This window comes from Heterocephalus glaber, unplaced genomic scaffold, assembly GCF_053883595.1.
Source record: "Heterocephalus glaber isolate CG9 unplaced genomic scaffold, H.glaber_assembly_v1.0 deba00001104, whole genome shotgun sequence".
NCBI lineage: Eukaryota > Metazoa > Chordata > Mammalia > Rodentia > Bathyergidae > Heterocephalus > Heterocephalus glaber.
The window spans coordinates 1,994,330-2,008,641 of record NW_028258193.1 but is presented as its reverse complement, the minus strand read 5'-3'; the positions used below and the strand labels follow the sequence as shown (position 1 = coordinate 2,008,641).

The 14,312-nt window shown below is 46.9% G+C and overlaps 1 protein-coding gene across 5 annotated transcripts in view; it reads left to right on the top strand.

The window, feature by feature from the left end:
• Csmd1 (CUB and Sushi multiple domains 1) overlaps nucleotides 1-14,312 on the top strand; it is a 1,515,607-nt gene that overhangs the window by 1,268,775 nt on the left and 232,520 nt on the right. For all 5 annotated transcript variants that reach the window (XM_087210084.1, XM_021248185.2, XM_021248184.2 and 2 more), the window contains 3 exons: nucleotides 3,490-3,681; nucleotides 4,311-4,437; nucleotides 12,750-12,952. In XM_087210084.1, the coding sequence (XP_087066210.1) occupies nucleotides 3,490-3,681; nucleotides 4,311-4,437; nucleotides 12,750-12,952 (522 nt within the window). The remainder of the gene's footprint in view (nucleotides 1-3,489; nucleotides 3,682-4,310; nucleotides 4,438-12,749; nucleotides 12,953-14,312) is intronic.

Sequence of the window (14,312 nt, the reverse complement as noted above, 5' to 3'; positions counted from 1 at the left end):
TGGGCCTCGGCCATTTAAGCAGACTCAGAGCCTGCCCGGGCTCCTGCCACTGCAGGCCTCAAGCAGGCTGTGGGAAGGGGACAGCACTGGGCACCTGTCACACGTGTGCGGGGCAGAGTGTGTCCCCGAGATGCCCATCTGTCCAAGGGAACCTGGGAAGTGGCATTGTCAACCTAGGTATCCTCAGAAAGGAGCCAGGTCAGTAGAAACACAAACACCACTGGGGTCTAGACAGTGGAAATGCAGGTGGTGTGGCAGAACCTCCAGGAGGGACCAGGACCAGCACCAAACTGTGCAAAAATAACTCACTTCGTGTGCTTCTAACTTCCCTGGTCCCGTTCTTCCATCAGTTAGGTTTAATCGATTTCTTTTTCATTAAGCAATATAGCAAGAAGTGAAACAAAATAAAAACCAAATAAGAACTAACATATTCTGAACATATGAACACCTCTCAGAGCTGCTATGATTTGAATGACTGGCAGCTCTGCTGAAGAGCAGGGTACAGCCGGTGTGGAAGGTCTTTGGGGAGGTATGGAACAGATCTAGAACTGTGAAATATTTCAAGGTCGACTCCTAAAGCTCTTATGTCCCAATTCCATGTTTGATAAAGGAACAAGATGATTCCAGGAAAATGGAGAGATTCTTTGGTTACCAGATTTTCCTTTGGACCCTCACAGGCAGGTTAATATCTTACCAGGAGCTCAGAAGTTCACATTTCTCTTCAGATTTGGTCAGTATTCTAGTCAGTGGAACTGATTTTGTAGTTTAGAGCATTTCTCCATGGGGGTCCCTCGCATGATCACAAAATAATAAACGTGATAATGAGACTTAGGATGTGGAGGACATGAAGTGAGTTAAAGAACAAAGTAGGCAACAAATCAGTCTGAAACCAATAGCAGCTATAATTAAGAATTCCATAGATTCAAAATTTAATAGTTTAACACACACGCACACACACGCGCGCACACGCATGTGCTCCTCTTGGATCTGGTTACATCTTGGATAATCAGAGATGCGTTTTAAAGCACAGGTCAATCAAGCTTTTCAGGAAGCTCGGTACTAATTAACTGTACCTCTCAAGGGAGCCACAAAGTTAATTTAACCAGTGACTCACCTTGACCTCCATTTCTTTGTAGATGACTGCAGAGTTAATAAGATGAATGTTTGATTTTTTTCTAGCTAGTTCTCCTTTTTCATTGCATATATGTGTGAAAATAATGTCCATATTTTGGTACGTGACACTTTCTCTCAGATTGCTAAGGAGATTTCTTTAACCAAATAATAGTATTGTCCGAATGGGAATGTCTTAGATAAAAGTTGTGCGATAATAGGTTTCTGTAAATGCGTGAATATCCCAGTTGCTCATGGAAGAAGATACCAGAGACCCACAAACCATAAGTGTCCCACCAGCCATGCTTCCCCTTCCTTGCTTGCCCAAGCTTGGAGACCCCACAACCTGTGCTCAGTGGCCAGCAGGATGCGTAAACAGGGCCAAGTTGGAAGCAAGTTCTTTATATAGAAATGCTTACCTGCTTGGGAGATGAGAACTAGCCCGAACACTTGACAGTTAAAAGAAAGCCTGCTGTCACTCCAGTATTTGTTGACTTAAAAGTGATACAGGATTTAAGTCTTAAGAATGTTAAGAATGGCTAATTACTGTGAAGCTCTGGAGTAGGATTTTCATCTGCCTCCTGTTTGGATCCTGTTTTGACTAGAACATTTTGTTCACAGTGTCCTTCTTGTGCTTATGACTTAAGAAATGATGGGAAAGCAGAAAAATAGAGTTGCTAAGCATTCAACATTTGACTGTACTCTTAATAATGTTTTGACAAATAACTTGAGGTTTTTAAGTTTCTATGGCATAAAGAAATGCTTTGTACACTGTACACTGTTGTCTTACAGGCTAGAGGCTGTAAGAGAAAGAAGTTTACTCTGTATTTTTCAAGTTATTATTCTTTAGTAGTCTTAAGATTAATCATTTAAAAGTCTTTTCAATTCATATTATATTGGAAGTATCTCTTCTTTGGAGGAATTCTTTGTAGATTTATACAATATCTTTTAAAAGCTTGATAAAAAAAGACTCATAGCAGAATCCTCTCCTGAAACAGTATGTAGGCATCTTAGAACTGCACATTGCCACTTCAGAATTTGGCTATTATGCATCAATTCAAATCATTTCATCAGTATTGAGAAGCAGTATGTGGTATGTCAGTAGATGATGGTCGTGTACTGCTCCTTACACACATAAGCAAAGCTTGGTTCGTGTCAGTGTGGAAGATGCCTCACAGCAGTCTGAGTGAGGTGGGGCCAGGTGTCAGCTCCAGGGCCCCACATGGCTGTGAGGCAGAGTCATGCTCCCCTAAGGGGCTGGGCTCGATTCCTGTCATGCAGGACACACGGTAGAAGCTGGCTCCTGATTTTGTCTGGCTGAAGAGCCTTCCACAGCTCCTCACAAGTGAAGAAGTGACAGCTCCCTCTGCAGCCATGTATGAATGATCACATGCTGGGCAGTTTTGAGAGAACAAAGCTCTCCTCAGTCCATTAATAATTGGAAAACCCAATTCTGGAAAAGCTGAATACTTCCCAACCTCTGACAGGGAAGAATATATTTCACACATGTGGGTCACCCGAGCGGCATTTGGGAGCCAAGTGTGGAGCTTTATAAGGTGACTTTCATCTTGCCATCAGCATCCTAAGCGACCTTTGGCAGCAGCAGTGAGGATCGGCAGGGGCAGCTAAAGGCAGTGGGGCTGTGTGGCTGCGCATAACGTGGTGTCTGTGGCGGGCAGGGCAGGATGTGCTACAAAAACAGCTTTCTGTAACGCATCAACAGACAATTCCCTAAAGAAATGCACCCACATAAAGTTTAGTGGACATTTTTACTGACACATCTATATTTGTTCATTTGTGTTTTTTTTCTTTTTATTTCTTCCTTCCTTGACCAAATGAAAGTTTTAAGGCAAGCTTGACGGCAAGGGAAATGCTTCTTCTAGGTAATTTTGGAATAAGTGTAGATTTGGGGTTTCAGAGCTCCGGTAACACGCACTCTCCACATAGGGTGGGGCATGTTGAGCATTGATGTCTGTAAACTGGAGCTTATGGCCGTGAACACCTGAGAGTGCCCGGCACTGTCCAGGGTCAGCTCTGTCCTTGCCCTGCTGGTGTCCGCGACCAGGAGAAAGTCTGTGGTGAGCTCCCCGTGCACCACAGGCCTGAGACACCGCCAGAGCGGGCAGCAGCTTAGCCACCTCCTTCTCGGGCTCTCGTCACCCCCGCAGGGGTGTGCCTGTGCGTGTGCGTCCACGTCCTACTGCTTCTCTGTTCAGAGAATTCGGACAGCTGCATCCATTACTCTGGTGGAGACACAGCGGTGCTCCACCCCTGCATTTACACCCGCACGCGTGCGTGTGCCCGCACTTCCGCCCTCGCCTGTCCTCAGGCCGCCTGCGTGTACCCAGGGTCCACTCACTCTCCCCTCCTCTCTCCTAGGCTTCAGTCTGATCAAGTGCAAGGACCCCGGCAGCCCCAACTATGGCTACCGGATTCGCGACGAGGGCCACTTCACGGACACTGTGGTCCTGTACAGCTGCAACCCGGGCTACGCCATGCATGGCAGCAGCACCCTCACCTGCCTCAGCGGGGACCGGAGGGTTTGGGACAAGCCGGTGCCCTCCTGTGTGGGTGAGTCCCGGTGGCCCGGGCCCTGCGGAGCGGCACGGGCCAGCCCTGCATGATGGCTCCTCCTTCTGCAGAGGAGGAGGCGGTTCCACGCTCCTGCACTGCCTAGAGGGGGGTGTGTGTGTGTGTGTGTGTGTGTGTGTGTGTGTGTGTGTGTGTGTGTGTGTGTGTTCTGGTTTGAAAGACAGATTTCCTGTGCACCGTGATTACTAGAATTACCACGTGAGTGTGCGTGCCATTGCTTTACATCCACAGCTTCGATCTCACAGAGAATAAAATCTTATTGTCAAGGTAAAGGTGAGGAGAAGACAAAAAATGTTATAGATGCAAGATTGTGGGTTTTTCCTGAATCTGTGGTACAGACATGACAGTTTTTTCCTTTTTAAAAAGTAAGTAAAACTGAACCTAGATGTGCTGGCGCAGGCCTGTGATGCCAGCTACCCAGCAGGCTGAGGCAGGAGATTTACGAGTTCAAGGACAGCCTGAACCTCACCTGCCCCAAAATGAAAATAGAAAAGGTGCTGCGGAGGTCACAGGAGTGTATGCCTCACCTGTACAAGGCCCTGGGTTAGAAGGGAAAACAAATGCACAGGAACAATCTAGACAGTGGACCCCAACTGTTTCTTTTGCAGCGGAATGTGGAGGTCACGTGCATACAGCTACATCTGGTCGCATCTTGTCCCCTGGCTACCCAGCCCCATATGACAACAACCTGCACTGCACCTGGACCGTGGAGGCCGACCCAGGAAGGACCATCAGGTACTGCTATGCTTAGGCCTTGGTGAGGTGAGGCAGAGGGCTGCTTCTCTTCTCAGCAGAGGGAGTAGCCATGCGCTCTGTGAGGAAAGGTCTTAGCTATGGAAAAAAACATCAAGCTGTGGCTGAATGTGTCATAGCCTCGCTCAGCTAGCCTCTGAAGTCCTGTGCTAAGTAAGGTATATGCAGCAAAGGGGAGCGAGGGAGAGAGAGGGAGCGGTGAGAGGAGACTGCTTTGGCTGCATAAGGAAATGCCCCCTAAACTGGGAGAGCTTGCCCTGGTTACCACAACGCATGCCCTCACGTCCTCTGTGCGTCTCTGGCCGGGGTGGACTGGGTTGGGCTGTCTCTCTCCCCCTTCCCTCCCTGAGAGAGCGAGTGCTGGTGGAAAGTTCTTAGTGGTGAGAAACGACAGATTTCAGAACTTCTGTGCCTCGCATTTGCTGATGCCCGAGGAAGGCACTGTCCTGAAGTCAGCTTGGAATTACATCCTAGAAACAGAGCCATTTTCTTTCAGGGTTTCCAACTTTGCTTCTCTCACAGGTTCCCTGGTGGCTCCCTTCCCTAGAATTAGAGCAAGCACTGCTTCTCCCTGAATGCAGAGCAGGTGATGAGCAGACACATCCAGGACTTCCTTAACATTGTCAGAGCGAAGGAGGAAGGGCATGGATAAAGAAGGATGAGAAGTAATAACGAATGCACACCTTTTCCCCCTAGCTGTCAGCAGTGTCAAAAACATCCTTTGCACATTTCACTGTGCTGTTCTGGAAGAATTTTCTGCTCATCCACACCCTTTGAGTATGAGAGTCTGTGCTCTCTGATTTCTGAGCTTCTCTCTTTAGTTTAAGGCACGAACTCCTTCTTACCAAGGAAGTAAAGGGAAAACTATCAGTATTCATATTGAATTAACCCACCTAATATTCAACTTATCTCCACATGAGTGCTGGTGGCTGAGTCATTCTTCAATAATATAAACAATTTTTAATAATGAGGTTTGGAAAATACAATAATTTTAAGTACATATATACGGTACTAAAGCTAAAATTGTATTAATATGAATATGAGATTTGACTTCTGCTTTTCTAGTAGTTTCCAAGATCTTAGGTACTGCATTGGGAATGTAGACAAAATCCCCTACACTTTCTACCTGAAAGCGAAGGATACATTACTCATATTGACACTAGGATTATGTTTAAGTACTGAAAATGTCTTAATTCAGTACTGTGTACCCATACTAAGATTTAAATCATAAGAACAGCCTCTCCTGTTTATTTTTCCTCGGTGCTGGCCGTGATGAGGTTAAAGATCTGGTTTAGCAATCAGAGAAGGTTTGAGCCGACTTTTGATGAACTTCAAGATCCCAAACATAGGGAAGAGGAGAATGGCAGGAGTTAGGGCTCTCCTGGTGGGCGCTGACCCCCAGCCCCTGTGCCCGGCCTGAGCAATGTGTCTCGAGCACACGGCACCGGCGTGTGGATGTGCAGACCGGTTTGAGCAGACCAGGAGCCAGGCCATGTCAAAGGGCCCCTTTTCTCCAGATCTAGTGGAGCCTTTTGTAGGTAACTTGAGGAAATAACCAGTCACCAGCATGTCAGCTGTCAGAAGCAAGGGAATCTCTTGCTAAATCAAATGTCTAAACATTTTCATTTGTCTTATGGCAAATACTTCTATATGACAAATCTAATCATTTCAATTGACCACTTAAACTATGTTTTTTTGGTACCGGGGATCGAACTCAGGACCTTGTGCTTGCGAGGCAGGCGGCAGCATCACTGAGCTAAACCCCTGGCCCACCACCACTTAAACTATTTTTTTTGGTACCAGGGATCAAACTTGGGATCTTGTGCTTGTAAGCCAGGTGGTGGCACCACTGAGCTAAACCCCCATCATTCCCGTATTTTGAAATTGATAATCAGATTTAGAAAAATAAAAACCCTAAAACAAGTTTACTGTAATCCTGGGACCCAAAGATAACTACGTTGAAAATATGGTGTATATTTTTCCAATTTTTTATTCAAAGGCAGATATGTAAAATTAGAATTGTATATTTATTTAAATATTTTAATAAAAACAATACACTAAAGTTTCTCTCAGTTAATAAATGGCCAAATCTGCATGTCTTTGCCTGTAATCCACCTTCCTCTAGGTGGCTGTCCAACAGGGCTCCATTGCCCGAATGTACCATTCTCTGTTTAGACCATACCCCAGGATATGTGGGTTGTTTTCAGTTTCCCCACTGTCATAAGCAGTGCAGACATCTTCCTGATCATCATCGCAGTAGTACTTTCTAGGATGCATTTCCAGCTGGACTTGCAGTATGTGAACAATTGAATTTTATAGCCATTACCAAAGTGCTTTAAAAGGAGTACTTGTGGCCACAGCTAAAATGTACCAACGTCTCCTTATTCTCAGTCAAACTAAACAAAGTCATTTTAATCTATGTCTATTTGGCTGGGGAAAAAAATCTTTAAAATGTTCAATTTGTGGTATGTATTTATGATTTTACACTTTTTTTTTCTGGTACCAGGGATTGAACTCAGGACCTTGCATTTGCAAGGCAGACGTGGTGCCACTGAGCTAAATCCCCAGCCCCTGTTGTATTTTTTGGTGACTTTTTCGTTGTGAATTATTTTGACATTGGACTGTATCCTCCAGTGACTTCTTATCTTGGCTTTGTGCTCTTCTCTCACCTGAGTTCCAGTCCTTGCCTTTATTTGAAGCCACTTCCTTATTTCTCTGGGGCTGGCAGGAACCGACCTCCCTGCCACCAGGGGGCAGAGTCAGGCCATGTGCTGGATCCCTGTCCCAGTACCATGTGGGTTTCCCTCACGTGCCGTGCCATGGCAGTATCAAAGGCAACCCAGAGGTCCTCAGGGACGACATCATCTTTTATTTAATTTTTTAACCTTCCCTACGCAGTCGTATTGTGTCTGCCACTTTGATTTTCAGTAATCTTTCATTCAAGTGGGAAGTGACTGCTGTCTCACCATAGTTCCTGCTAGAGTCATAGGACATTTTCCAAGATGGGAAATGCACACGGCAGGTGCATGTGTGTGTCCGCGTGAGCTCCCCTATCACACTGCTGCAGGCCTCACACACTGCAAGGCGTGGCTGGCACACCGAGAGCAGCCGGCGTCTACAGCACCCAGGTATGGAGTGCGTCCTCAGGACCAGCCAGCTGCCCCATCCCTGTCCACTTCGTCCTCCTCCAGGAAGTCACTGTTCTCACTTCAGAAGGGCTTTGCCAAGTTTGATGTCACACAGGTGGAATTGCGCACAGTGGTTTATCCTGTGCCCCCCGAGACGTACACGCACATTCCATTGCGTGGAGGGTTGTCTGCACATGCACACGGGGTGGAGCCTGCATAGCTGTGACCCGGTTTGGGGTGACTGCAAGGGGCGTGGTGCTGGGGGTACTGCACAGTCCTCTGGGGGTGTGCCCGGGGGTGCCTTGCTGGGTCGCACCATCAGTGGTACCACCACAGTCTCCTGCTGTGGCTGGTTCTGTTTCTACTCCCACCTGAGATCCTCAGGTACTCCACCTGCTCAGCCACACTCTTCCTTGAGCGTCGCTCCCACTGGAGCACGTTCCAGGTGTGTAGTGGAGTCCGTTCACACTTCCCTGGTGCTAATCAAAGTCAGCACCTTTTACATGCTGAATACCCACCCTCTTTGGTGTAATACCAGTGAAAGTCTTGCCTTTAATTTGCCTTTGTTTACATATATTCTAGAATGCCTTTTTCTTGTTAGTTTGTGTATAGTGTTTACATTTTCTGAATGTTAACTCTTCTAGATTATATATTTCACACATTTATTATCTATAGTATTAGTTTCAGTATCATGATAATTCCTTTTGTTAAACACGGATTTTTCATTTCCAATGTATTGGATTATTTTTACTCATTTTTATTTGTGATTACTCACATTTAAGTTTTGTTATGTTATATGCTTTGTTAAGAGTTTTTCTTAGGGTTTTTCTATTCAGATTAAAAGACCTTGAATTCCCGAAGTTAAGAAAATATTATCCTAAGTTTTCTTTTATGGTTTTCATCTTTGAAATGTTATGTTTTATGTTTTCATCATGAAATCCAAGTGTTTGTTGAAGTCAGTCTTTTCAACACTGCACTGCAGTGAGGTTTTTTTAGACAATGTTTCTAATTAACTCTGGTTCTGAGTTTGCTTCCCTTCCCTGAAAGCAGTGGTCCATTCAGTGTAACGCTTTTCTTATTATTTAATTCCTTTTACAAGACTTTGTGTCTGGTACCATATCTTTCCTTCTTCATATAGATTGTCATGATGTTTTTTGACCTTCTGAACTTCTATATGAATTTGAGCAATTACCAAGATTTTTATTGCAATCACAATACATAAATAAATGAGGTTATTGGGGGAAATTGATATATTCTACATTACTGAATTTTCTGATCCTTAACATGGTGCGTTGCTCCTCTTATTTAGGGCATACGTGATTTTTGTAAGTAATACTTTTTTGTGCTGTATGACGATCTTTCATGTTTTGGTAAGAATTACTCCTAGTTAAGGGATACTATTAGGTAATAATGCAAATAGTATTTTTATTTCATTTTCTATTTTTGGCAATCTATACAAATGAATTGTAGTTTTTATATTTGTCTTCTATAAAATTTAACTTATTATTTCTAAAAGTTTGTAAATTTAAAAATACTTTTCTATATTCACAATATTTTCTGCAAATAAGGTTCTTACTTCATTGTTTCCGAATCTTAGGTCCTTTTCTTCAGACCTTACTGCGTTGGTAACAAGCCCAGAACACTGCTGTTTGCCCTGCATTATAGTGAACTGGATTGTCCTATTACCAGTCTGAGAGACAAAATGCTTACTATTTATTTCAATGAATACTTTTCTACATATTAATATTTATAGACATTTAATTCTTTTGTTTTGGATCTTTATCCTATTTTAAGTTTTATCACTGACTTTAAAATATTTTGATACATTTAGCTATATTGATCTTCTTGAGTCAATTTTGGTATTTCAAATTTTCTAGAAACCATTTCATGTAGACTTTAAAAGGTATTGCCACATAGCAATCAATTAATTTCCTCCTTCCTTCATTATTTTTATTCTTATGAAGGTGCTGTGTGCACACATTGTAAATGTTAAATAATCCTATAGTGATGGATATGATGAGTGGCAGTTACCCATTCCACTTCAACTCCTAGAATTAATCGCAACACAGGCTTTGAATTTATAAACTTAAAACGTGGGAATTTGAAAAACTTGTGCTAAAAATTCAGAAAATGAAAACTTGAAAAATAGCATCAGAATAAAGTCAAAGAAATAGAAGTGGGAAAACAGCAGTTGCAGTAACAAATCAATTTTTTAAAATGCAATTAGAAAACCCAGAAAGTTAGTTTTCAAGAAGCTCCATTCTGTAGACAAGTAACTGAGAAGATTTATTAAGATCAAATACAGGAAGCCCAAATGATTCCTTATTGGAATGGAAATAGAGATATACTGATACAAATCACTTTTAGGAAATTTAAAAATAATAGATATCTTTTACTAGTATACTGGAAAAATATTCCAGAGAGAAGAAAGAAATGTGCAGTTCTTTTAGTGAAATAAACTTGTTATCAAAGGGCAAATATAGCACAGGACCAAAAGAGTAAGAACTGATATTTACAGTTCCTCCAGTTTATATTTTGAGAATAAAAACTCTATGGGCATCTTCACTAGTGTAGAATAGTAATTTAATGGAATTTGATAACTTATGATGATGAAAAAACGTAAGAGAATACAAAACAAAACATTCCTAACGTAGTAGGTAGCAGAGTACTTCCCCAGTAAGAAAACTGCTTACCCAGGGTGGAAAACATGCTGAGCCTGAGCGTGTAGTGGCTCAGTGGAGGAGGGCAGGAGAGCTGCCTTGGGCTCTGCTCCCTGGCCGGCTGGCTCTCCTCTCTGGGCCTGTCCACTTCCCAGGGCCCGCGGATCCGGAACACTGCCCTGCTACCCACGGGCGCCGTCCAGACGCCCTGGCGACTCCGGGCCGCGTGACCTCTCCCCCAGCTGCCCTGCAAGTCCCACTGCCCCTTCCCCTGCCCCACCTTTCCGGTTCTTCAGCACCCGCCTGGCCCGCGGTGGCCTTGTGTCCTCTCTCGCCCACTTCCTGGGCTCATCCAGGGCCTCAAGGAGAGCACACGCCCTTCCCGGCTGCTGTCCGCAGGGCAGGAGAGTGGTTCCTAGGGTGCTGTTGGTGGGGTAGCTGCTTCACTGCAGAGTGACAGGCTGTCTACCCCTCAGCGTAAAACATGGGACTGACAGGCCCTGTGCAGCTCTGCTTCTCCCCTCTCTCTGCACCCGAGTGCCTCCTGCTCCTCGGGTCTCAGCCACACGCCCTGCTTCTGGCTGCCCTAGGTTCCCAGATGTCCCCAAAGGCTGAAGACCCTCCATAGGGTTCTTCTCAGCTGCCCTGGTCCCTCATGGGGACTAATAGGCCCCTCACCTTCTCCAAGCTCTGCCCAGACCTGCTTTTCAGCCCCGGGACACCTCTGTCTCCCTGACTCCCATCCTTGACGTCCCAATGCCCTGTCCTCTCTGTGTTTCTTTCCTGTCAGTTTATTTACCGCCTGTTGACATGCAGTGTTCTCTGTGCATTTGCTTTGGTTGCTCTTCCTTCTCTCCCTCCTCTCATTGTAACTTGCACTCCTGAGAGGGAGGCAGAGTTCTCTGTCTGTGCCCTTCAGCACAGGGCTGCGTCCTCGGTCCTAGACCTGGGGCTTCACTACAGTTCTGAACTGCACTTCAGGGGGCAGGGAGCCCTGCAGGTGTAAAATGATGGGCAGCCCCAGGAAGGGCCGAGGGCCATGTTCCAACCCAGGGCTGTCCCACAGCCAGCAGAATTTCTACTTGCACACCTGTTACTCTCATACTAGCAGGTGTAGAAGCAGATGTCACAAAATGTGAGCATTTGTGGATGGTTGTGAAGCTACAAGCAGTTGCAGGGGAGAAGCAGCCTGAGCTGCTCCTAGACGCCAGACCTAGAGAGGCCCCGGTGCCCACAGCAGCCCATGGGTCTTGGTGAGAAGACGTGAGCTGTCCTCCAGGAGACGACACAGCTCATGCTGCCAGTGTGAATTAGCACTGCGTTGCTCAGCCCGGAGCACTCCCAGTGCTGGATGCAAGCGCACACGGACCCTGTGCCGTGGCCTCTGTACACTCAGTGACACGTGCGTTGTGTGTGGTACCTGCGCACCCTTACACATAGGAAAATTTCCATTTCAGTGGGAATTGCACATCGCAGGATGTGAGAAGTGAGGAAGCATGAATGATTGTGGCTCAAGGGACAGGACAGGTATGTCTGTAAGATTTTACCTAAACTATTTAAAGCCAATAGGGTTAAGTGCTGACTTTGGTGCTGATGGAAAATAAGTGTCTACTATTTCTGCACTTCTGTCTGTATTTGGACAGTATTTCATATTGGTGTTTAAGAAACACCCGTGTTTTACACTGTACACAGAGCAACTGGACAACAACTGTATGTGCTATATGTAGTGTGTGAAGTAATAGAGGTTTGTGGACAGCGGTCTGAATGTCGTGTGCTTATTTTATTTTCCGTGCGATCCACATGCAGCGAGCAGGCAAAGCTGTAAACGCGGGGTATAGGACACTGGGGCTCCTGCTGGCCTGAACGTCACCCTGCCGCCCGGTGCCCTAGGTCGGGCCTGCTGCTCGGCCCTTCAAGGCTCCTGGGGGAGAGCTGTGGAGGTGCTCTGCAAAACATCTCCCTGAAGAGGGGCAGAAAGTCACAAGGAAGGGAATTGGTACCTGGCCTCCATGCCTCTGTGTTGGAATTCCCAACAGCACGGGTTTTCTGCAGCTAAAAGGCATGGAAGCAAATCCAAGGCCAGAGCCAGCCCTGGGCCGGGGCAGGAACGCGGCTAGGCCAGCACACCTTCTCGGGGAACATCGCTCTCTTTCCGGCCTGCTGCCCCCTCACGGGCCTCTGAGGAGCAGCAGGGAGGCTGGACTCAGCTCCAGGTGTTGAGCAGGAGGAGACACAGGGTGTCAGGGAGCCGCTGCCAGGCGGGAGGGCTCCACCCCACATCCCAGAGCGTCTGCACTGCCGCAGCTGCCGCCCCCTGCCGGGTTCTGGTGTAATTGCACGGGCTTTGGTGTCTGCCTGGGTTCGCTCCTTCCCCAGTGACACAGGACGTGCTTTACTTATCTGTCTGTCTGTCTGCTTTTCGGGGGCCCTGCGACAGTGAAGGGCGCTCGAGCATCACGGCTCAGGGCCAGTGTGGGCCAACACGAGCTGTGCTCTCTCTCCGCAGCCTGCACTTCATTGTTTTCGACACGGAGCTGGCGCATGACATCCTCAAAGTGTGGGACGGCCCGGCGGACAGCGCCATCCTCCTGAAGGAGTGGAGTGGCTCGGCGCTGCCGGAGGACATCCACAGCACCTTCAACTCGCTCACGCTGCAGTTCGACAGCGACTTCTTCATCAGCAAGTCCGGCTTCTCCATCCAGTTCTCAAGTAGGTGCTGTCCAGCCCTGCAGCCCCGGGCCTCTGCCCGCGAGGTTTGCGTTTTGGAGAGTGTGTCTTGTAGCAAAGAAGAGCCTTCTTTGCTAGCCTGTCGCTGGGCTGTTGGCTGAAGTGTGGATGACAAAAGGCACATTCTGGAGAGGAAAGCATAGGCGAACTCATTTAGTGTAAACTTTGCATGGCGACGGGGCCCCCACAGATAAGGGCACAGGAAAGAGAAAGCGCCTCTCAGGGGTGCTCACACGGAACAGGCTGGAGGGGAAGCGGGTGTCCAAGGGAGTAACTGTGGTCTAGCCTGCTGGGCATGTGCAGACTCCTGTGTCCCCAGGCCCTTTCCTCCGGGCGTGGGGCTCTCTAGAGAGAGGGTCTGTGACCTGCCTCGGGGAAGGTCAAAGTTCCTCAGTGGGTGGCCTGGCCTGGCCGTGGGGCAGGAGGAGCAGTGAGGCTCCATTCCCCGCACAGGTGGCCCCCGACCTCCCCTGGCTGGAGCCTGTGCGATGCTGATCCAGCCCTTTGATTCTCCACTCTTGGCCTCCAGGTTTGCAGTGGCCTGTGTTTTTCCTCCCAGAGCTAAGGTTGGAGGAAGCTGAGATAAGGTCATAACCTCTGGGGAGTTGTTAGTGGAAACCACATTAGCACATGAACTGTTGTCTCCTTAAAGCCATCCCATCTTTGGTGCCCAGCCCATTCTAATGAATGATTTCCTGAAAGGTCAGGGTGCAGCTCTTTTGTGGCAGCTGAACCTGTTAGTGGCCTTCAAGGAGCACCAGCAAGAGGACCCATGTAGTCTGTGGCCCACCAGGCCGGCCACCTGCATAACACACCTGGAATTTCGCATAAACACACTCAGGCTCAGTTCGTCTTTCGCCAGCTGCTAGTGAGCCACCTTTAGGGTTTACATAAGGAAATTGACTCAGCTCAATTTAATGCTTTAAAAGATGGCTAATAAAACTGAGCTCACTGTCCACATGGCTCCTCACCTCTGGTTCCACTGTGGCTGGAGGCAGTGATTTTCTAACACGTGCTTGTGGAATCGTACACCTGTGTGTGCAAACCTTTTCGTGGGTCAGTGGCAAAACTATGCCAGGAAGCTGGGCCCAGCTCCCTGCCTGGGGCAAGGCCTGCACTTCTAGGTTACCTCCCTCTGCTCTGTCCTGTGATGTAAATCACCCTTTATCATCTGAAACTGAGAGAGTACATAGCTTACTGACTCACGGGCCTCACTTGGCAAATGAAACCACTGTTAAGCCAGTGAGTTAATAGTGGTCACTTTCCTCCTTTTCCTTGCTATGCATTACTGGCTGCGTGAAATTTAGATATATTTTGTCCATTTATCTATCACCTGTCCATG